At 43.9% G+C, this 24,620-nt stretch overlaps 1 protein-coding gene across 4 annotated transcripts in view; it reads left to right on the top strand.

Moving 5' to 3' along the window:
- ITSN2 (intersectin 2) overlaps positions 1 to 24,620 on the top strand; it is a 116,010-nt gene that overhangs the window by 53,640 nt on the left and 37,750 nt on the right. For 3 of the 4 annotated variants that reach the window (XM_024194066.3, XM_024194067.2, XM_024194070.3), the window contains 12 exons: positions 252 to 332; positions 5,879 to 6,015; positions 8,155 to 8,615; positions 9,823 to 9,944; positions 15,777 to 15,952; positions 16,203 to 16,347; positions 20,090 to 20,295; positions 21,359 to 21,423; positions 22,346 to 22,512; positions 22,879 to 22,924; positions 23,000 to 23,121; positions 24,459 to 24,555. In XM_024194066.3, coding sequence (XP_024049834.2) covers positions 252 to 332; positions 5,879 to 6,015; positions 8,155 to 8,615; positions 9,823 to 9,944; positions 15,777 to 15,952; positions 16,203 to 16,347; positions 20,090 to 20,295; positions 21,359 to 21,423; positions 22,346 to 22,512; positions 22,879 to 22,924; positions 23,000 to 23,121; positions 24,459 to 24,555 — 1,825 coding nt within the window. The remainder of the gene's footprint in view (positions 1 to 251; positions 333 to 5,878; positions 6,016 to 8,154; positions 8,616 to 9,822; positions 9,945 to 15,776; positions 15,953 to 16,202; positions 16,348 to 20,089; positions 20,296 to 21,358; positions 21,424 to 22,345; positions 22,513 to 22,878; positions 22,925 to 22,999; positions 23,122 to 24,458; positions 24,556 to 24,620) is intronic. The other variant, XM_024194068.3, reaches the window with a different exon arrangement.

Below are 24,620 nucleotides of genomic sequence, written 5' to 3'. Positions count from 1 at the left end.
TGTATGATTTCCCTTCTGGCTAGAGGAAGAACCAAACTGCATCTGTTGAAGAGAGCTTAAGGGAAAAAACTCTCAGAACTTTTTTTTTTATTATTATTATTTTTTATAAAGTAAACATCACCCACAATATTGGTGCTTGCATTTAATCATATGTGTGCTGCATGGCTTGCTGGTTAATGTAGTCTTCCCTACAATATATTTTTTAAATCATTATAAAGTTTAATTGGCTTTTTATCTGCCTTATCTTACAGTGTGAGAATATGGATGATTCTGTTCTTCAGTGCCTTTTGTCTCTGCTAAGCTGTCTCAACAACCTCTTCCTCTTACTTAAGGTTATTTTCTAATCTTTGGCTCTTTTGCTTTTAATTATTTCACAGTTTTTCTGTTTTCCCTTTCTTTTTGGGTATATTATCTCTTTAGCAATCAGCTGAAAATCTTTATTTAAAAATAAAACTTTTCAAAAACAGAATAAATATTCTTTTCTTTTCTGCTTGCTTTTAAATCCTTCTGCTATCTAACAGCTTAAACTTACTTGCTTATAAAGCAATGCCAGAAAATACTGATGTGTACCTTGTTTGTTAATGGACTGATATATTAACAGAGTCAATTAGCTTTATTACCTAGGTACTGTTTTTTCTTTTCAGGTAAGGTAATATCCACCAAAAAAGTCTTTCCTTTTTGATAGAAACATTTACAGTATCTTCCTATGCATTTGCCTCTCTCACACACACAGACACTCACTCACCTATCTACACACACACACACACCCCTTCTCTCTCTCTCTCTCACTCTCACTCTCTCACACACACACACACACACACACACACACACACACACTGGCAGCTATGAGGCAATTCCGTGATTTATTTGGTCTGGGTTCAGAAGAGTCCTGAAATTGCATCAGTACCCAGGTTAACTAGGGTAGCCAACTTCCTGATTGCAGAAAAACGAACACTCTTGCCCTGCCCCTTCTCCAAGGCCCCGCCCCGCTCATTCCAACCCCGCTTCCTGCCTCGCTCACTCTCCCCCACCCTCACCCACTTTCGCCAGGCTGGGGCAGGGGTTTGGGGTGAGGGTGAGGGCTCTGGCTGGGGGTGTGGGCCCTGGGGTGAGGCCGGGGATGAGGAGTTTGGGGTGTGGGAGGGGACTCAGGGCGGGGGTTGGGGGGATTGGGGTGCAGGGGGGATGAGGGCTCCGGCTGGGGGTAAGGGATCTGGTGTGGGGCCGGGGATGAGGGGTTTGGGGTGAAGGAGGGGGCTCTGGGCTGGGACCGAGGGGTTAGGAGTGTGGGGGGGGGCTGAGGGCTGGGCCAGGGAGTTGGGGTGTGGGCTCCGGGAGGGAGTTTGGATGCAGGAGAGGGTTCAGAGATGGGGCAGGGGGTTCGGGTGCAGGAGGGGCTGAGGGCTCCAGCTAGGCATGCAGGCTCTGAGGTGGGGCTGGGAATGAGGAGTTTGGGGTGCTGGAGAGTGCTCCAGGCTGGGTCATGGGATTGGGGTATGGGAGGGGGCGTGGGCTCTGGGAAGGAGTTTGGGAGGGGGCTCAGGGCTGGGGTTGGGGCGTGGGAGAGGGCTCGGTGTGCAGGCTCCGGTTGGGTGGTGCTTACCTCAGGTGGCTCCTGGAAGCAGCCAGCATGTCCAGCTCGTAAGCGGAGGGGCCAGGGGGCTCTGCACGCTGCCCACGCCTGCAAGCACTGCCCCTGCAGCTCCCATTGGCCCGTGGTTCCTGACCAATGGGAGCTGCAGAGTCGGCGCTCGGGGTAGGGGCAGTGTACAGAGTCTCTCTGATTGCCCCTGCACCTGAGGGCCCCAGGGACATGCTGGCCGCTTCCGGGAGCCGCATGGAGCCAGGGCAGGCAGGGAGCCTGCCTTAGCCCTGCTGCGCCGCTGATAAGACTTTTAACAGCCCGGTCAGCAGTGCTGACCAGAGCTGTCAGGGTCCCTTTTCGACTGGGCATTCCGGTCAAAAACTGGACGCCCTGCAACCCTAAGGTTAACCTGCATAATTCTGTAATACGATGCTGCGAAACCACCAGCTTTAGTTTAGTACTACAGCTTTCATACCTCTTCTCCTTCACACAATGGAAATTCTATGCTGTGGTCACAGAACTCATTTGCTTATTGTATTTCAGCCAACCATCCATTTTAAATTTCATATCCTCCCCTTTCTTTGTAATTTACTCTCTGAATTATTTAATGGACCATTCAATTTTGGAACCAAATGATACTATTTTTCACAGTGATCCTCAAACTCTGTTTAAAATGAGAAGAAAAACTGTTCCCCACCTATGTCAGTGCAATTCTATTGAATAATTTGCCGGTTATAGGTAATGAGGATTAGTTTGTTGCTGCAGAAACTCACTGTGCAATGGAGGTTTTATTGTATTATCTTTTTCTTATTAATTACATTACATTGACAATAAGACTTCTTAGGAAATGTGTCAGATTTTGCAATGGGAATGCACCATTCCTAATTACTCTCTTTTGATAAATAATCTGATAGGAAAGGCCATGTTCCACCTATTCATCAGTATGTGTATCTAATACAATGTGATGCTTAAAAAAGATTAATTGTAGTGCCCTACAAATATATTAATGACCTGTTAAAGTATGTACTAGATAATTATTGCTGATGTGTTTCTTTTTGTAAATTTAATTAACCAAGCAATTTTAAATGCTCTGGTGTGGAAAAATTCATTATAAAAAGACATGAGGGAATTAGAAAGTGAGGGAATGGGAGTGTGTTACATTTTAAACAAAATACTGTTAAAAGCTTTAAAAGACATACCGCCTTATGTAGCCAGAAGCTAATATCTGGGTGTTTATGGTTTCCAACAGTGATAAAACTATTGCATTATTTTCACCAGTGCATCAGATTCCAATTTGGGCCTGTTATCCAAAGCTACATGCCAATTATTTCAGCCTTTGGTCTGAGCCTAGTTAGAGGAAACGATGTGGTCTGAACTTTACTTTACACATGACTATGTTATGTCTTAGTTATTGGATTTATTTGTTATTTAAAAAAAAAAGTTCTTTCAGTCATAATTATAGAAAAGATTATATATTTCACCCATAATGAGCAGATTTTTATATGTATTTTTCTTTTTGTAGTGACCTTCTGTTAAATTAAGTAGTGGGTAATAAAGGAAATACTAAAGCATAGTGAAGGGAAGCCTCCATCTTAAGGGTTGTATACCCAAAATTTCCAATGCTGTTTTGTGTTACTTGTAGTTTAAAAAAAGAACAGGAGTACTTGTGGCACCTTAGAGACTAACAAATTTATTTGAGCATAAGCTTTCGTGGGCTACAGCCCACTTCATCTGATGCATAGAATGGAACATATAGTAAGAAGATATATATACATACAGAGAACATGGAAAAGTGGAAGTAGCCATACCAACTGTAAGAGGCTAATTAATTAAGATGAGCTATTATCAGCAGGAGGGAAAAAAACTTGTAGTGATAATCAAGATGGCCCATTTTAGACAGTTGACAAGAAGGTGTGAGGATACTTAACATGGGGAAATAGATTCAATATGTGTAATGACCCAGCCACTCCCAGTCTCTATTCAAACCCAAGTTAATGGTATCTAGTTTGCATATTAATTCAAGCTCAGCCGTTTCTCGTTGGAGTCTGTTTTTGAAGCTTTTCTGTTGCAAAATTGCCACCTTTAAGTCTGTTACTGAGTGACCAGAGAGGTTGAAGTGTTCTCCTACTGGTTTTTGAATGTTATGATTCCTGATGTCAGATTTGTGTCCATTTATTCTTTTGCATAGAGACTGTCTGGTTTGGCCAATGTACATGGCAGAAGGGCATTGCTGTTACATGATGGCATGTATCACATTGGTAGATGTGCAGGTGAACGAGCCCCTGATGGCGTGGCTAATATGATTAGGTCCTGTGATGGTGTCATTTGAATAAATCTGTGGACAGAGTTGGCATCGGGCTTTGTTGCAGGGATAGGTTCCTGGGTTAGTGTTTTTGTTGTGTGGTGTGTGGTTGCTGGTGAATATTTGCTTCAGGTTGGGGGGCTGTCTGTAAGCGAGGACTGGTCTGTCTCCCAAGATCTGTGAGAGTGAGGGATCATCTTTCAGGATAGGTTGTAGATCTTTGATGATGCTCTGGAGAGGTTTTAGTTGGGGGCTGAAGGTGATGGCTAGTGGCGTTCTGTTATTTTCTTTGTTGGGCCTGTCCTGTAGTAGGTGACTTCTGGGTACTCTTCTGGCTCTGTCAATCTGTTTTTTCACCTCAGCAGGTGGGTATTGTAGTTTTAAGAGTGCTTGATAGAGATCTTGTAGGTGTTTGTTTCTGTTTGAGGGATTGGAGCAAATACAATTGTATCTTAGAGCTTGGCTTTAGACACTGGATCGTGTAGTGTGTCCTGGAGGCATGTAGGTAAGTATAGCGGTCAGTAGGTTTCCGGTATAGGGTGGTGTTTATGTGACCATCACTTATTAGCACAGTAGTGTCCAGGAAATGGATCGCTTGTGTGAATTGGTCTAGGCTGAGGTTGATGGTGGGATGGAAATTGTTGAAATCCTGGTGGAATTCCTCAAGGGCTTCTTTTCCATGGCGCAAGAAGAGTAGGGGCGTTAGGGGATGAGAGCTAAGGAAGCGTTGTTCTAAGTCAGCCATAAAAATGTTGGCATACTGTGAGGCCATGCGGGTACCTATAGCAGTGCCGCTGACTTGAAGGTATATATTGTCCCCAAATGTGAAATAGTTGTGAGGACAAAGTCACGAAGTTCAGCCACCAGGTTTGCCGTGACATTATTGGGGATACTGTTCCTGATAGCTTGTAGTCCATCTCTGTGTGGAATGTTAGTGTAGAGGGCTTCTACATCCATAGTGGGCAGGATGGTGTTTTCTGGAAGATCACCGATGGATTGTACTTTCCTCAGGAAGTCAGTGGTGTCTCGAAGATAGCTGGGAGTACTGGTAGCGTAGGGCCTGAGGAGAGAGTCCACATAGCCAGACAATCCTGCTGTTAGGGTGCCTGAGATGATGGGGCGTCCAGGATTTCCAGGTTTATGGATCTTGGGTAGCAAATAAAATACTGCTGGTCAGGGTTCTAGGCATGGGTCTGTACAGATCTGTTCCTGTGCTTTTTCAGGGAATTTCTTGAGCAGATGGTGTAGTTTCTTTTGGTAATCCTCAGTGGGATCAGAGGATAACGGCCTGTAGAATGTGGAGTTAGATAGCTGCCTAGCAGCCTCTTGTTCATATTCCAACTTATTCATGATGACAACAGCACCTCCTTTGTCAGCCTTTTTGATTATGATGTCAGAGTTGTTCCTGAGGCTGTTGATGGCATCGTGTTCAGCACGGCTGAGGTTATGGGGCAAGTGATGCTGCTTTTCCACAATTTCAGCCCGTGCACGTCGCGGAAGCAATCTATGTAGAAGTCCAGTCTGTTGTTTCGACCTTCAGGAGGAGTCCATGCAGAATCCTTCTTTTTGTAGTGTTGGTAGGAAGGATTCTGTGGGCTGTCTCCACCAGGCAACTGTTTAGAGATCATTTTAAGACACATGTCACTGTACTTCTAGTCCTTAGATGACCCAGTGTTTAAGTCCTTAATTTAAAATTCCCACTCTTTTCCCCTCCATCATATTTGCAGTCTCTAGCACTTGAATGACTAGACGATGCACTTTGCAAGTATAAGCGGCATAAGAGTTTGCAGATCTGCCAGCTATTCTTATATGCTCCTGTTTGTTTAACTCTTTCTTTCCAATGAGATGCAACATCCATTATTAACTTAAGATTGTCCTGTCCATCTGTATTAAAACTTGGATCACAAAGCGTTAAAACGCCTAGTTACTTTCCTAGAAAAATGGATTTGCTTGTCAGTCCTTTGATATGTTTCATTGTGTTTCCTCATTAGGAACTGAGAGAAAGCTACAACACACAGCACTTAGCCCTTGAGCAACTTCAGAGGATCAAACAAGAGAAAATAAGAGCCGTAGAAAGAAAAAGAGCTGAGCTGGCACAGAAAAAGCGACTGGAGGATGAGGCTGCAAGGTAACATGGTTGAAAAGCATAAAACACCGATACTGTATGCCTTTGTGATGTTTACACTGGATTACGATAATGAGCTTTATGGGAGGCTACAGCTGGTGCAAAATGTGTCTGCCCACCTGTTCAGAGGCTTACATGTAGGGGGAGCATATTCATACCAAATACTCTTCTCATTTACACTGGGGTTATGCTGGTATAACTGTTGTCAGTGAAGTTATTGGGAATTTATATTTGTGTAGATGAGACTAGAATGAGGCCAGTGGATGACTGTTTTCCAGGAACTGCACTGGCTTCCTGTTTACTACAATTTAAGGTTTGGACTTTGGCACCAGATTTTCAAAAGAGCTGAGGCACTGAGTGCATGTGAAAATTTAGCTGCCTAAATGGGACCTGAGATCGTCTGAAAATCTGGCCTCAATTGTGGATGCTGAGCACTTTTGATCATCTAACCCTGTATGAGTACAGCCCCGTGTGGTTTAGTTACTGGTTGGCTGACAGATTGCTGACACCCTTCTTTCCCCCCCAAAAAAAAGTGTGTGGGGGGAGGGTATCATTGGAGCTAAGTTATTGGCTGAGACACTTCAAGATAATAGCAAAAACAACGAGGAGTACTTGTGGCACCTTAGAGACTAACAAATTTATTTGGGCATAAGCTTTCGTGGGCTAACCCCCACTTCATCAGATGCATGGAGTGGAAAATACAGTAGACAGGTATATATACACAGTACATGAAAAGATGGGAGTTGCCTTACCAAGTGGGGGGTCTCTGGTAACGAGACAATTCAATTAAAGTTGAAGTGGGCTATTCTCAACAGTAGAATACCAAGGGAGGAAAAATCACTTTTGTAGTGGCAATGAGGGCAATGTAATCAGGGTGGCCCATTTCAAACAGTTGACAAGAAGGTGTGAGTAACAGTAGGGGGAAATTAGTTTCTGTAGTGACCCATCCATTCCCAGTCTTTATTCAGGCCTAATTTGATGGTGTCAAGATAATAGTCCCTGATTTAAATGGAGATAAGACTGAGCCAAACTTGGCCATTTTCAGTGAATACTGCCAGATTCCCAGATACTACACTGAAGACTATGGAATGAAGAGAATATAAATGCTGCAATAAATTCCCACAATAACTGAAGACCAGGAATTACAACAACAAAAAGTAATAAGCAAAATTTGCCAAACCAGGTATTGGTAAAGACCAAAGTCTTTTATGGCCATCTCTGAACAACTTTTCATTTTTCATATGTGGGATTTGGGTATTGAAATGATGGGCACCCGAGAAATACCATAGATTAATGCTCCATTTTCTGCTTTGCCTTTGCACATCAAGTTGAGCAGCTTTGGTCATGGAGACACTGAAGAAGTAGCTCTCAGGCGTGAAAGGTTAAGGAACAATGTTTTCAGACCATAAGTCTTTCTTATTTGTATTTTATTAGTGCCTAAAATGTGCTGGATTGTATGCACATGTGAGAAGACATGGTACCTATCTCAAGAGTTTTTGGCCTGCAGTAAAGGGGTAACAGAAATTGAAGGGGAAACCAAACAGAGGAGGGAGAGATCCTGCTGTGGATGACAGAGGGTGGCATATGGAGACTGGGGAACAGAGAGCAAAAGAGAATGCTAGAGGAGAAGAAAAAGAGGATAGTGCTGAGGCTGATTAAATAAATATTATTTTTGGCACATGCTAATAACAGCAAACGAATACCCCAGCACCATCCCAAACCATTGTCTCTGAAGTGCTAAAGGTGCAGGCACTTTGAAGGATTTTTGGCATTTGTTTTTAGACACAGGTGAGATGTGGCTGTTGAACGGAAGGAGATTGCTATGTCAAGTGTCAGTTCTTCTCTGCACTCTGGGTTTGGGGACTGAGCAGGGATCTGCTCTCTCTCCTCTCGAGGTGGGGACCTTGAGTTCATCAAAATATTGTTGTTATGGTTAGTCAACCAGTATTTCCTCACTGTACTCTAGAGTGTGGAGGGAGTGGTACTTTACATTTAGGGCCACCTGGTGTAAATTCTAGCCATGGCTCTGCCACCCAAGCCTTGCGTGTGGCTTCAGTGACTCCCAGGTCACTAACTATGGTTAATCCCATAAACACTTTCTCACTTATTTATTTATGTATTTATTTTTCCCTTTTTATTAAGGAAAGCAAAACAGGGGAAGGAGAACCTATGGCAGGAAAATGTCCGAAAGGAAGAGGAGGAGAAAAAAAAGCGATTACAGGAAGAGCGAATGAAGGAAAAAATTCAGGAAGAAAAACAAAAAGCTGAGGAGGCAGTTGCCCAAGTGAGAGAGAGGGAGTTCCAGTTGCAAAAACTGACTGAGGAGAAACATGAGGAGGAGAGGAACAAGCTAGCTGAGATTCAGAGAGAAACAGAACAACAGAGGCAGAGACAACTGGAAGAAGACAAGAGGAAGCAAGAACAGATTGCAAAAGAAGCTGAGGAGAGGCGTAAACAGCATGAAGAAGAGAAGAGAAGAAAAGATACAGCCAACCTGCAAGAGTCAGAGAAACACACTTCAAAATTAAACTTAAATGAGAAATTTGCAGACTTGTTGAAGCAGACTGAGGGTAGAAATCTTAAGCCTACGTGGAGAAGTAAAGGTAAACTTCATCTATTGATTTATTTTTTGTTAAAAATGTTCCTTGTTGTCTTGAATGAATATTCTTACTTCATATTTAGACATTTTATTGTAGAATAATGACAGTATTGTAGGTTATGTGTTTAAAAATTGATGTTGGAGACCATGGCCCATATCCACAGTTGGTGTAAATCTGTTGACGTCAATTGAGCTATAACAGTTTACACCAACAGAGGATCTGACCACAAATCTTTCAATGCTTTCAGTTAACAAATCCTGGACACTTGGAGCAGTAACATTTTGGCTTTACTGCACTTTGTCTATGCAACAGAATACTCACCACGTGTTGTGGCATGAGATGTTCATAATTTCTTTTAAAACAATTTTTGATAGTCAATGAACAGGTAAGAATCCAGTAATGAGAATGAGTACAGCCTTAAAGTAACATTGATTCATTGATTAACACTTATAGAGAAATATAGGTATCATAACCTCAGTTACTAGATGGTGGTCAAAACTGAGGTCAGCATGGCATTATGGATAGGATATTGAAAAATGCTTAGTGTTAGCTTAATTCTGCTCCCATTTAACTTGATGGTAGTTTTAACTATTGACTTAGTGGAAGCAGAATTATATAATGCTTTTTTTGCAAATTGTTAACCATTGTTATGGCTTTGGTGTGGCTGGTTTAGTAGTATTACTTATAGACTTAGAGAAATGTAGAGACTGAGACTATATCAAATAGAAATATGTAATATTTTGCTGTTCTGGGCTTTTAAATTTCTCCTTGACAAGAATGTCACCTGGGTTGCAGGCCACTCATTGTTGAGGTAGCCTTTTCTAATCAATTTGAAGGAAATGTAAAACTTCTATACATAAATGAAAGAAAATATTAAAACACTGATTCTGGAGAAGATATTTAACAAGAAGAGATGGGAAGGAAGACAAAGACTTCATATTTTGACTAAGCAGATCTGTGTCCACTGCTACTCCTGTTTATTACATTAATCATAATAGTCTGGGTGATGTTCTGCTCCTTCCATCTATTTGTTGTACCCAGTTATCTCTCACCATTCACTTAGACTGTAAGGTCTTTAGGGCAGGGACCATCCTTTTATTATATCAGTGTATAGTGCCTAGCACAGTGGGGTCCTGAACAAGCTTGGGGCCTCTTGGCACTACTTAAATACCAAAATAATAAATACCACTAATACTTTTTCTTCTTTCAGGTAATGTAGTTAGTGCCTCAGAATCTAGGAATTCAGCTGCCTTGGTGAATTACAGAGCTTTATACTCATTCGAAGCAAGGAATAATGATGAGATGAGTTTTAATTCTGGGGATGTAATTCAGGTAAGACTGGTAGTTCATGCTAAACTAACCACAAGAATCATTGACATATGTCTTCATCAAAATTAATGTGTTGTTGTTTTTTTAAACACATTTTAGATCTGTTCAAATTTACACTAATTGCTTCTTTTTAGGAGGGGGTAGTGGGATTGATTTAAGCAATATGCACCTCTAGGACTGATGTGTTATAGAGAAGTCGAGGGCCAAGGACTGGTACTGACTACTATGAAATGCTCAACTTGGAAATCATTATTGCTGTTATAAACTTTGTGAAATGAATAACAAGAATAAGCTAAATAATCACTGCTCTCCCATCTCTAGTGCAACATTTTGCAGGTATGCATATAAGACTGCAAAGAAAATTGCCTGTAGTAGTGCAAACATAGTAAACATTGTCATAGATAAAAGTGTATAAAACAAGATTATTCGTGGTGCTAGAATTATTAAATACCTGACCTGCCTGGTTTGAATAGGTTTGAGGGTTTCTCCCAAATAATTAAATATCTGAATAGTGTTCTCTGTTAGGTTATCTGCCTGGTTATTCTTCGAGTAGATGCAGATGTGGTGTGTGCGTGCCCAGCACACCGGGGCCAGAGACTTTTGCCTAGCAGTCCCCATAGAGGGGCGGCTCTCGCACCTCATGGCTGTGGCCCCTCCCTTGGCTCTATGAGGCAGCACTGCTCCAACCCCCTCAGTTTCTTCTCACTGCCCGTGGCTGGAGTCAGAGGTTTGTGCGGTTGTAGTCTCACAACCTCGCATTTAGTCTTAGCCTAGTTTAAACACTGTCCTTCCTGTTGAGAGGCGACCCCCCACACTCAGTGCTTGCTTTGCCTCGGCAAGGCCCACCTTAAAGAGTGTGTATCATTTAAAAAGAGGACTTAGTTGGTACAGGATCTTTGTCTCAAGTAGCACCTGCTTGAACAGGCCATGTGGCCTGATCTGGTACCAAGGCCCTCCTCAGGTCAAAGATTGCCCTCAGGCTTGGAGAGTGCTGCCACCTCTTGTTCTGGGGCAGGTGCCTTGCTGAAGAGGCAGAGGAGCCATTCTCCATTGTCGGCACAGAGGAAGAGGTCTCATAAGACCAATTGAGACTTCTCCAGGTCACAGAGCGACTCCTCTGTTTCCCCCAGGAACAACACAGACTGGCACAGGACCAGTTCTGACATGTGGGATGGTGTGGGTACGTCTGACCCTTCCCTACTACTGAGTGGGAAGGACAGAAACCCTGTACTATTGATTCTGGTTCCAGCCTTTGGGTGTCCATTGAGTCCGGTACTGACAAGGGAGATGCCAGTACTGACTGCGTCCATGTCGTCAGTCTACCAGGAAACCACAGACCTCCTCTGCCTTTCGCTCCCAACCTCACTGTTGGTCCAGGACTTTCCCAGGGCTGTGCCAATCCTGGCCTCTCTGATGGAGTGAGACGCTGAACCTTTGTGTCTGTTGGCACCGTGTCCAGACACTCTCCTCACTGTGGTGGGGATGGAGCCAGTACTGGAAATGGTGCAGGGGACCTTGGCACCCAGACTCTTTCTGGTCCCACTGCATTTGACGCTGCAACCGTTGACATTGACACATTTGGGCACTTTCGGACGACTGTTTGCACCAAGACCAACGCTGCCTGTGGCACCGGCATGCTCAGTACAGACAGGACCACGTTCATCGGGGATACCAGTTCCAACTTCGTTCTGGGCGACAAATTAATTGGACTGCCTATTGACTCCCTTGGGCATCATTCCACCCATACTGCCGAGATTTTGGGGCTCTCATTCCGAGTCAGAGTCATCATCCCCCACTCCACATCACCTGATGAACCTCAGGGGCCGCCAATGGAACAGTATGGCTCCCAGGGTTGGCGGGTACCCCATGGCTGGGAAGGAGGTCTCTGGCCTGGGCTCTACTGGCCACCAGTGCTCTACCTGTATCAGTGACCTTGGACTCAGTGGGATGTTCCTTATTAGCAGAGATCCCGCTTTTCATCACATTCAAAGCCAAAGTCCACCCGCATGGTCGACGGTGGCTTCATATCAACTGCAAGCCCAAGCATCAGTCTGCTCTCTCCTGGGTACATCTTCCCAGGAGTGAAAGCCAGTTTTGGCTCAGCTGAGACCTTGTCGCCGGACAATGCCATGCTAAATGGTTCATCCTCACCTTCTATTCTGGACAACTTTAAGGTGTACCAGGACTTCTTATTCAATATACCCACATCACTGGGCATCCAGGCAGAGTTCCTCCAAGAGAACACACACAAACTGGTGGATATTTTACAGCCCGCCGTCCCTGAGAGGGTGGCCATCCTGGTCAGTGATGCGATCCTTGAGTGAGCGAGAGCCCTGTGGAGTACATCAGCCTTGGGACCGCCTGGGCTAAGTGCATGGAAAAGCGCTTCTTTGTTCCCATGGATTTGAGGGGTTCTTTTCCCACCTGGCCCCGAATTCCCTGGACGTAACAGCAGTAAACAACGCCCCAGCAGGGTTGGTTCAAGTCTACCCCCAAGGACAGAGACTCCAAGCAATTAGATCTTCTGAGCAGGAAGTTCTATACCTCGTCGTCCTTACAGTTTAAGATCACAAATCAACAAGGTTTGGTGGCCAAGTATGATTTTCGCAGTTGGTCAGCCATGGCTAAATTTGAGGACCAGCTGCCCGAGGTCTTGTGTGAGGAGTTCTGAACATTCATTGCGGAATGCTGCTTGGTGGCCAAAATGTTCCTGCAGTCCGTCTTTGACGTTGCAGACACTGTGGCCAGGGTCATGGCCTCGGCAGTAACTATGAAGGAAGCTTCCTGGTTGCAAAACTCTGGGATCACTCTGGACATCCAGCAAGCCATTGAGGACTTGCCCTTTGATGGCTAAGTCTTGTTCTCGGACAAGACTAAAGGCACTTTCCACTCCTTCAAGGATTCCAGGGCTATCTTCCGGTCCTTGGAAGTGTACATGCTGTCCACGCAAAGGCGCCACGATGGTGCACAGCAGGAGCAACAATATCACCCGCAGCATTCCTTTGTGCAGCCTTTCCCCCGAAACAGCAGGACTACTCTAGAAAGAGGGACAGCTCCACAATAGGAAGCAGTCGGGCTTGGGCTTCAGACAGTCCACATGATCTCCATCAGCACAGGCTAAGCACCCATTTGTGTCCTTTGTCCTGAGCAGTGGTCCAGTCATTACTCCATCCCTTCTGTCCCCCCCATCCCTTTGGGGACAGGTTGGCCCGCTTTTACAATGCTTGGATCTCGATTACCTCTGACAGCTAGGTTCTAGACACTGTCAGATCTGGCTACGCAATCCAGTTCCTCTCCACGCCCCCTTCCCATCCCACTTCTCCATTCCTCTATAGAGACCCCTCTTACGAGATACTGCTCATTGAGCTGTATTTGTAGTTGGGAGCATTGGAACACTGGGGTCACAGCTTTTCTCCCGGTGCTTCTTGATACTGAAATATAAGGGCAGGATGAGAACCATTCTCAACCTTTGCAGCCTCTACAGATTCATCAAGTCATGAGATCCCGCATGGTCACTCTATTGGCTATCCTTCCTGTCCTGTGTCAGAATGACTGGTTCACTGCTCTGGACCTGAAGGATGCTTACTTTCATGTGGTGATTCTGCTGAGCCACAAGAAGTTTCTGCATTTCGTGGTAGGAGAGCGCCACTTTGGTATACAATTCTCCCCTCTTCTGCCCCCCACGTCTTCACCAAATGCATGGCAGTGGTTGTGGCATATCTCAGGAAGAAGGGACTCCACATCTTCCTCTACCTCAATGACTGGTTGCCAAAGGGCAGCTCTAGAGGGGCGGTTCTCACCCACATTGACACCATGTTGAGTTTGCTCGACTGTTGGCACTCGTTTTAAACACCGCAAAGTCAACCTTGGCTCCCAGTCAAAAAATCAAATTCCTTGGGGCCCTGTTAGATTCCATGAGGTCGAAGGTGTTACTACCTACCGACCGCTTCCAGGCAATTCAACAGTTTTGCCTCAGTCTGCAATCTCAGCCTTCCATGACAGTGCATGTGTATCTGAACCTGTTGTGCCTAATGTCTGTTTGCACACAGGTGGTCCAGTTCACTAGGTTGTACCCTCACCCTCTTCAGATACAGCTCAGGACAGTTTACCGCCCTGCCCTGCATTCTCTGGACAGGTCAGTTCGCCTTCTTCCAGCAGTCCTGGATTCCTTGTGCTGGTGGGAGTTCCCACGCATTGCGTGCCAAGGGATACCCTTTGGTTGGCCCGCTCCAACTAAGTCAGTGGTTACTAGCACTTCCCTTCTGGGTGGGTGGGAGGGGAGTGCGTCTGGACTCATTGAGGTTGCAGGGCCTGTGGTTGGAACAGGAAGCCTTACTCCATATCAGTGTGTTGGAACTTCCGGCCATCCACAATGCATGTTGTGCCTTCCGAGACCACATCACAGACTCACCAACAATGCTACTGTGATGTACTACGTGAAGAAGCAAAGGGGGGCGGGGGCGGCACATTCCAGGTTACTCTGCCTGGACGTGATCCATCTGTGGCACTTTTGCATTGAGGGAGACATCACCCTGGTAGCATTCCATTTTCCAGGGGTTCAAAATCGTCTCGTGGACTCTCAGTAGGGTTTTCTCCCTGAGTCATGAATGGTCCCTGAAGGAGAGTGTTTGCCAAGTCATCTTTGCAACATGGGATGTCCCTGCAATGAACCTGTTTGTGACGAGGGAAAACACAAAGTGTCAACTGTTCTGCTCTCAAAGGCCTCAGTCCTCTCTGACACCTTCCACTGCAGCTGGCGGTCAACTCTTCTGTACTCCTTTCCATGTATTTCGGTCATTCCTCAGGTCATCCTCAAGCTCAAAGTGGATCAGGCTAAGTTCATTCTTGTTGCTCCAGCATGGATGAAGCAGTGTTGGTTCTCGGATATCCTTGCTCTGTCAATTCAACCTCCCATATCCTTTCCATCCCGACCTGCTCAGTCAGAACCACGGCCAAACCCTCCATTTTGCGATCAGCTCCCAGCAGTGCTTGGAGGCTATCCAACAAGTTCTACTTAACAAAGCAATTTAATCCAGTATTCTGAAATCTCTAAATATTAGACTTTGGTTTTATGGTGTTAAGTTATATATTTGCATGAGAGAGGGAAGTAAGAAAGGTGTATCTGTTAGTTTCAAGATATAACTAGCTGAGCATTCTTTTACTTTTGATACCCGCTTTTAGAAATATGCAACTCTATTTATTGGATAATTTCAGATACTCATAAAATATTTTGATTAAAAAACTTCATAGTGTCTAATTTAAGATGTGATCACTGGATGGACACATTTGTTTATGTATCTTAGCCAGAAGAAACTTAATGTATATAAAAAATTGTTTGAAGCCCCTTTTTTTTACTCTGTGTTTCTACCATGCATAGCACAATGGAATCTTGATGTTGTTTGGGTCTGAGGTCTTACTATAACACAAATAATCATGATAGTAATCCTAGTAACTTTCCAACAAGCTCCACTAACTTCAGAGGCATGTTGTGTCCTCTTTAGCCTTTAAATAAAACAACTGTAGATATGTCCCTAAGGGTGCATTATAATACAAAACCAGCAGTTTATCCTTTTTCCCATTTAAAAAGTAATTACGCACTTTATAAGAGTAAATAGCCTTGTCATATAGCTTGGGACAGTATGTTATTAGGCAATGGGATTCTTAGGTTTTTTTTTTTAAAAAAAAGCTAATTTTAAATGGGATGACAATGCAGTTGATGAGGTCTGAGTTGTGACCTTGTGGTCACAACTTTTCCAGTTAAATCCATAGAATTGTAGCATGTGCTGACACAGCAAATATTTTATCTCATATTTTTGGTTTGCTTTTTCCCCCCAGGTTGATGAGAAAACCGTGGGAGAGCCTGGTTGGCTATATGGGAGCTTTCAAGGTCATTTTGGCTGGTTTCCATGCAACTATGTAGAAAAAATATCAGAAAGTGAAAAAGCTTTATCTCCTAAAAGGGCCTTACTTCCTCCTACAGTATTTTTGTCTACTACCTCAGCTCCTCCAGAGTAAGTTTATTTATTGACGGTTCTAATTTTGGATAAAATACAGTATGTTATGTAATAGTATTATGGATTACTGTAAATTAAATGCAGAAAATTTATTATAGCGACTATATGAGGAAGACCTATAATACAGCGAGTTAAACTTTGATCTTCTGAGTTGCACTGGGCAGCACATGCATTTTGCATATGTAAGAAGTAGTAGGTCTTGCTAATGTACTTTCTAAGAAAAATTGTGCTTGTGCTAAATTTGCAGACCACTTTCACCAAGTAGATCAGCAGAAGACACTGATTACCAAAACGTACCTTTCTCAAGCCTAACTGTTAACACAACATGGCAGAAAAAATCCGCTTTTACTCGTACTGTGTCCCCAGGATCTGTTTCTCCTGTTCATGGACAGGTATGTTGGTGAGAATTTTATGTATTTTAAGTTCATGTTAACAATACTGATATACTTTTGTATAGATGAGTTACACTTTTTCTGACAATTCACTGCAGTGATCTAGACCAGGGGTGGGCAAACTGCGGCCCTGGCTGCGAGCCATTTTAAGCCGGCCCATGAGCTCCCGTGGGGAGCTGGGTCGGGGCCGCACCATGCGTTTCAGCCTCGCTCCGGCACTCCAACCAGGGCGCCAGGTCGGGGGCCATACCACGCAGCTCCCAGAAGCCGCGCCATGGCATCACTCCGAGGGCCTACGAGCCAGAGAAGGGACATGGCACTGCTTCTGGGAACCACTTGAGCCTGCACCCCTGAGCTTCTCCCCATGCCCCAATCTGCCCCAGCTCTGATCCCCCTTGCTCTCCAAACCCCTCGATCCCAGCCCGGAGCACCCTCCTGCACCTCAAACCTCTCATCCCCACCCCAGAGCTCTCACCCCCAACCAGAGCCTTCACCCCCTCCTGCCCCCCAACCGCAATTTTGTGAGCATTCATGGCCTGCCATACAATTTCTATTCCCCGATGTGGCCCTTAGGCCAAAAAGTTTGCCCACCCCGATCTAGACACTAAGCCAAATTCCCAGTTAGTGTGAATTGGCTTACCTCTACTGCAGTCTGTGGAACTATGTTAATTTACACTACCTGAGGATCTGGTCCTTAAACTCTTTCTTCTTCTTTGAGGGCTTGTTCATGTCAATTCCAATCAGGTATGTGCGGGCACGCATGCATAACAGCAGAAAGATTTTTTCCCCTAGCAGCATCCGTCAGGTCAGCCTGGGCGCCCCCTGGAGTCGCACCTTCATGGCGCTCAATATAGAGCCCTGCTGACTTGCCAGCCCTTCAGTTCCTTCTTACAGCCAGTTACAGTTAGCTGGAATGTCATTTAGCTCTTGTCTTGGCAAGCGCCGTTCACAGTGTCCGTTGTATATAGTTCTTGATACCGTTAGTGTTAGTTATTAGTACTTGTAGTGTAGATCTAGTTAGTGTTAGGTTTTCTTTGGGGTTCCCCTCCCCCCAACGCACCCGGTGCCATGGTATGCTGCGGTCCCTGGGCTTTAAAACTTGCAAGACCTGTGGCAAGCGCATGCCTAAAAGTGACCCGCACACTTCGTGCCTAAGGTGCCTAGGGGAGAGCCACCAGGAAGACCGGTGCAAGATCTGTTGCGGGTTTTGCCCTAGGACTTTGAAAGACAGAGACCAACATTTTAAAGTCCTTTTTATGGAGGCTGCGCTCCGGCCCCAGTCAGACCATGGATTGGGGGATCCCGCATCTAGCATCACCTCCTCGGTGCGGAGCGCCCCAGCACCATCTACAGGGGAACCAGTGCCGAGAAAGAACTCCTCTTGAGACTCTCGGCACTGTCACGGCTCCTCCCATGGAGAGGCTGTGGGCAGGCACCGGTCGCAATCGCCGGTGCCACAAAAGAAAAGGAGGCCGGAGAGGGGTCGCTGTCTCCCGGCCAAGTCCAAGGAGTCAGCCACTGTTAGACCCCAGTTGGGCCACACCACCTCGGCTCCTTCGCTCACTAGGGTCACGTCGACTCCTGCCCCGGTGGTGGTGCAGTTGAGTCCGGATCCTCCCCACTCGCCAGCCGCAGGAGCCAACAGCTGCAGCTCCCATTGACTGCGGAGGCATTCGCGGCAGCACAGGACTTTGTTGCGTGGTACGGTGCCGTTTTCCCCTCCGAGGAGGGATAAATCGCCGGCACCATCCCATCCCAAGGGGAAAGCAGGCTATGACGTTGTGGTGCTCACCATCCCCAGAGCTCCCCACGGCACCACTCCCTTCCCCGTTCCTTTTCAGGGACCCCTCTCACAAGCAACTCCTTATACAGGAAGTGCACTCGCTCCTATCGCTAGGGACAGTGGAAGAGGTTCCTCAGGAGCTGAAGGGCAAGGGCTTCTATTCCCGGTATTTCCTAATACCAAAAGCCAAAGGTGGGCTCAGGCCCATCCTAGACCTGCAAGAGCTCAACAAGTTTATGAAGAAACTCAAGTTCCGCATGGTCTCTTTGGTCTCCATCATCTCTTCCCTGGAACCAGGGGACCGGTATTGCCACCCTTGACTTGAAGGATGCGTACTTTCGTATAGCAATTACACCGTCCCACAGAAGATATCTCAGGGTTGTGGTGAGCGAAAACCACTACCAGTTCACAGTCCTCCTGTTTGGCCTGTCAGTGGCACCTCGAGTATCTACCAAGTGCATGGCAGTCATGGCCGCGTTCCTGCACAGGGGACAGGTACAGGTGTTCCCGTACCTCGATGACCGGCTGATCAAGGGCCACTCCAGGGCTCAAGTGGAGGCACAAGTCAACTTCATAAGAACGATGTCAGACGAACTGGGCCTTCTGAACGTGGGGAAATCTACACTGTCCCTGGTTCAGCGAATAGAATTTATATGGGCAGTAGTGGATTAGACAAAGGCCAGGGCATTCCTTCCGGAAGCAAGGTTCCGGGCCCTGAGCGAAGTCTCAGCAGGCCAGAGACAACGCAGCCTTTGGTAGAGTAGTGCTCCAGACACTGGACATCAGAACTCTGACCCCTCCTCCGGAACTTGGGCTTGAGAGTCATCTGATCGGAATTGACATGAACAAACACTCAGAGAAGAAAAAACAGTTACTTACCTTCTCGTAACTGTTGTTCTTCGAGATATGTTGTTCATATCCATTCCAATATCCACCCACTTACCCCGCTGTCTGAATAGCCAGCAAGAAGCAACTGAGGGGGTGGCGGGTCGGCAGGCTCTATATTGAGCGCCATGAAGGCACAACTCCAGGGAGCACCCAGGCCGACTCAACGGATGCTGCTAGGGGAAAAATCTTCCGGCTCCCGTGCACGCGCATACACACCTGATTGGAATGGACGTGAAGAACACATCTTGAAAAACAGGAGTTACGAGAAGGTAAGTAACCATTTTTTTCTTTCACTATATTGGTGTTACTCTGGGTTAATTTCTTTCAACTTTGGGATTTTGTAAGGATAGCAGCTGCAGTGTGTGGAGGAACCTAACAGGTAAGTATGTGTTTTTCTCATCAGTTTGGGCCTCAAAATGATCTTTCAGATTTCCCTACCTAGCCATTTGAGGACCACTATTTGTATGTACTTTTCCTTTCTTCCTACCAAAAGGTATATTTTACCTCCAGGCAGAAGACTACCAATGTGTGGGCCCTTCCAGAGCTACTCTTAGAAGCATTGTATATTTTTGCTGACACTGCAGCCAACATTGTTTTGTGGAACCAGATACATGTCTAAGCCCTGGTCTACACTGGGGTGGGGTGTTGACCTAAGATACGCCGACTTCAGCTACGCGAATAGCGTAGCTGAAGTCGGCGTATCTTAGGTTGACTTATCTGGCCGTGAGGACGGCGGCGAGTCGACCGCTGCCGCTCCCCCATCGACTCCGCTTCTGCCTCTTGCGAGCTGGAGTTCCGGAGTCAACGGGGAGTGCGTTCGGGGATCAATTTATCCGCGTCTAGATGAGGACCTGCCCTCCAACATTTCTAACTTAATTGGCCAGTAGGAAGCAGAGTCGAGAGACCACTCTGGAGTCCACATATGGCAGTGCAAAATGCTGCGGTCAAGACAGCAAGTCATTCAACTGGCATTTAGGAATGAACACACCTAGAGTACAAGAGGCGATTTTTGAAACCTGCATAAGTAATAGGTACTAAAGCTGATTAACATCTGTATTTTTACTTGAACAGGGACAAGCTGTGGAGAATTTAAAAGCACAGGCACTTTGCTCCTGGACTGCAAAAAAAGATAACCACTTGAACTTTTCAAAAAATGATATAATTACTGTGCTGGAGAAGCAGGAAAACTGGTGGTTTGGAGAAGTGCATGGAGGAAGGGGATGGTTTCCTAAATCCTATGTCAAGATCTTGCCTGGAAATGAAAACAAACGAGAGGAGTAAGTGAGACTGTTGGTATTTTTGTATTCAACAGCTGAAAATAGAGTAAAAAACATGGGGATACTTTAAATTATGGGGACTAAATAGCATGTATGACCTGCACCATGCCATCGTGGGCTGTAATTTAATCAGCTTTCACAAGCTAAGTAATGTTGGACCTGCTCAGTAAATGGGAGATCTTTCAAGCTGGGTGCTAGAAAAAAGTGGTGTGTGGTTATTCAACAGGTGACATGCTTCTCTTCCTCTTGATTCAGTATCTCAGCATGGTGCTGGCACTCCGCTGCTGGAGGTGTTAACTTTTATATGACGTACAAAATTGAGATGTCTTTGCCATTAATCATTATAAACTCCTGTGGCACATCTTGAAGAAATAGTGGTGTTTTTCCTAGCTGGCAGAAGTAGTGCCAGACTGTCCTAGTATTCAAGCTAACAGTTCAGTTAATTGCTGAAAATCTGAGTAGTGCCGCTGCCATGGAATGACTGCTTCATTCCAATATAGAGGTGATTACAGGTTGGTGGTTGAAGTGATCTTTGCACATACATGACTTCGTTTTTTGTGATCTTCTAGAATAAGGCAAATTTTAAATAAATGTCAAGTTGTTACACCTAAAATAAAGAATTTTTAAAAGGCTTGATCACCACAATTTGCGACTATGTTTTCCAAACCCTGTAGTTTAAATTAGGAGTCTTCCATATGATTAATTTAAGTCATATTTTTTGCTCTTAGGATAAACCTGTCTTGATCCCCAATAAATGTTTAACTGTTTAGCTTTTGCTAATAATTAATGTTATTGCAGTATTTCTGATATTCCTTAAGCGTGACCTATGTAATATTTAGGAGATATTGCAGTAATGTTAGTGACCACTTGCAACAGCTTAATTAAAAAATGTAATGGGGACAACAGCATTAGTAATATCTGCCAATTGAGAATGAAATAATGCTTGGCTGCAATTTTTTGTCTCTCAAAGAATATGAAAATTACACTGTACTAAATCTTTATCACTAATTGAAGAACGTTTTGTTAAACTAGCCGACTAAATCACTTCGATCTTTTTCTGTAGACCCGAAACTATTTATGCAGCTGTAAACAAGAATCCTAGTACACCATCTTATACAATTGGAGAGGGTAAGCATGCAATTATAATGTCAGTTACGAAATTATAAAACTAATTTCTGTTTAATAGCATGTAAATTAATAATGGATATGCATAGAATTATACCTTGATCAGATCTGTGACTGTTTGTTTGTTATAGAGATCTGATACAGTCACGTGTGCTTTTTAGATTCTTAAGTGTATCGGTTTTTTCCTTTTATGAATTTAAGTGGAGAAAGTATAAGTTCAAATGGGAAAAATAATTTGTGAGAAACAATCTCTGAACTTTTAAATTTGATATGTATTTACCCATTTTCCCACCCTTTCAGACTATTCAGAATGTGTGTAGACTGTGCTTAGAAAAGTCACTTGGGCTTTTGATCTCTACCATGATAATCAGATATTATGGAGTTCACCATGTGTATGGAGTATTTCCTCTTATGGCTTTTCTGAATATAAATGATTGTGCTGAAGTGTGGGTCCAAGCTGAAATCTGTCACATGTAACAATTCTTAAACTGTGGTCTGTGGACCACTGATAATCCATAGAGCGCTCGCTGTTCACATGGTACTAACTCTCCTAATCTCCATCTGCTAAATCACATTCAGACACTACAAATATGCTACTTTTCCATGAAAGCAGTTACCTGTGGTTGCTACATTTGTCACAGAAATGTTATGTGCATGCACATCCGAGAGAGAGTCTGCACAATTGCAAATGGGAGGTGAGATCGATGCAATTTAAGTGAGAGGGAAGGTTGGTACATACTATGAAGTTGTTTGAGCAACCCTTATATGAGAGATTTTTAAAAAGTGACTAGCATAGCATGCCTCTTGTTATATTTACTGTATTAGGGTTTTGATAAAATTCAACTTAGTTTGGCCTCTCTTGATTACAGCTGAAACACTTTTTCACTGTAACTAATGCAGTTTCTCTGTGTGTGTGTTTTAACAGAGTATGTTGCACTCTATTCCTATACAAGCTCCGAACCTGGTGATTTGACTTTTGCTGAAGGAGAAGAAATATTAGTCACTCAGAAAGATGGAGAATGGTGGACAGGAAGCATTGCTGACAGAACTGGAATCTTTCCATCAAACTATGTCAAACCTAAGGATCAAGATGTGAGTTTTTGTTTTGGGTTTTGTTACTTAAAGCAAAAAGGTTTTATTTTTGTCTGTATACGTTTACTGTATTTTGCTAGAATTTGGACTTAAAAAAACCGAAGAAGTTACACTGTATGTCTTGTATCTAGGTAGTATGTTCACATTCTAAAATTTGGGCATTAAATTGTAGCTCTCGGTGGTGTATCTGGCATAAATGCTTAGGTCATGAAAGTGATTTGCCTTTTTTCAAACCATTATGCTTGGTAAAGGGAAAAAAAATAAAAAATAAAAGTTATTTGTGGCAAAAGAAGAATATTAAAAGAAAATTGCAGTAAATTCTGCTGTTAGCACTGCAAGTTAAAATCGTGTACCTTTTGATTGTAGGGTTCTGGTACTGCTGGCAGAACTGGGGCACTAAATAAGAAACCTGGTGAGTCTGATGTAACTTACAAAATTTTAGCTTATTCTATTTGTTCATTATTCACCAGTCTTTTTCTTATTTCAGAGATTGCCCAGGTGACTACAGCGTATACTGCATCAGGGACAGAACAGCTTAGTCTGGCTCCAGGACAGCTGATACTTATTCTGAAGAAAAACCCTAGTGGATGGTGGCAAGGAGAGTTACAGGTAATTAAAGGAAAAAATAATCTTCACAGAATGAATAATGAGGGAAGCAATTTTTGTGATTTAATTTAAAAAGTGAGAAGCTCTTAAGTTCTTTTTGCCATATATAAACTGTACTTGAACATCACACTGTAAGTTAAAACCTATATTGCTGGGCCTGTTTCTGTCACTGAACATCCGTTTTTTTTAACCCTGGCAGAATGTAGGGGTCCAGTATTGGCAGTTAATAAAAAGTAACGATTAGCATCAGAAGAACCACTTAACTAATAAAACAGTGCTAACTTTGTTAAAATATTAAATGGTAACAATCCTCTGATGAAACAGTAGGACCTCTTAAAAGCAGGAGGGAAATTAGTGCAGTATATTCTAATTCCTTGCATTCACAGAGCGTTTTTCACCCAGAAAGTTCTGAAAGCAAACTTCATAAACTACCTACAGTAGTAATTTCAAAGAGCACAGTATCATTTTAACATCACTTAGCTGTTCTACAGGGTTTGGGCGCTATTGGCAATGGAAAAGTTAATATATAATCTGTGCAAGGAAATTAGTAGTAATTTGCATTGTATTAGAAAAGGAGTTTTGGCTCTGGTTCAGGATGGAACCCCAGAGGGAGTAGGAAGAGAGATGAAAACTGAGAGAGCCAATTGTCAATTCTTGCTTGGTTGAATTTAATATTTTATTGCAGTAACTGAGTATTTTTCCATATTTTGTATTATAATATCATTGCTTGTACACACTTACATCATGTTGTGAGAAAAGCTGTCACAATGTAGGAATATCACCTCTTGGAGGTTTTCTGCTCATACTATAACCTTCCTGTCTTATACAGAAAAAGTGAAGGTTTTTTTAAAAAAAAAATCAAGAATCCACTGTACAAGCTTTTTAGATAACAATCACTATTATCTGATAGAAAGTGGTGGTAAATTCATAGTCCAAGATTTTCAAAAGTGACTAGTGAAATCGGATGCCTCCATTTTTGAATGCCCAGTCTGAGACACTTTATAGGGGCTCTACTTTCAGAGGTAAGTGCTCAGCACTTTTTGAAAATTAGGCCCCTGTAAGGTGTCTCAAGTGGAGCACCCAAAATCATTAATCACTTTTTGAAAATCTTGACTGTGAACTTTCCACTCACTCAGCTGAGCAAATTACAGTGCAGCCGTACTCAAATATGCTTTTAGTAATAAATGTAAACCAACTTTTGTCTTGTAGAGCCATTCAGTGCTTAATAACTTTGTAGGCAGGTTTTTTGTGACTCTTAGTTGAGAAGCTGTGCGGGTGAGGTGCTTATTACAATGCACCGGTCAGTTGTCTATTTAATTCTTAAACATATTTTTGTACAGGCAAGAGGGAAAAAGAGGCAGAAAGGATGGTTTCCTGCTAACCATGTTAAATTGTTGGGTCCAAGCAGTGAGAGAACTACTCCTGCTGCTCTCTCAGGTAGGAAAGTAATCTCATTTATATTTAACTTGGAATAATGTTATGTAACTCTTTCCTTTACTCTA

The sequence above is a fragment of the Terrapene carolina genome, unplaced genomic scaffold, assembly GCF_002925995.2.
Source record: "Terrapene carolina triunguis isolate 2854851 unplaced genomic scaffold, T_m_triunguis-2.0 Scaffold42, whole genome shotgun sequence".
Lineage (NCBI taxonomy): Eukaryota > Metazoa > Chordata > Testudines > Emydidae > Terrapene > Terrapene triunguis.
Note: the sequence above shows the minus strand (reverse complement) of the source record. Positions and strands in the feature narration are given on the sequence as shown.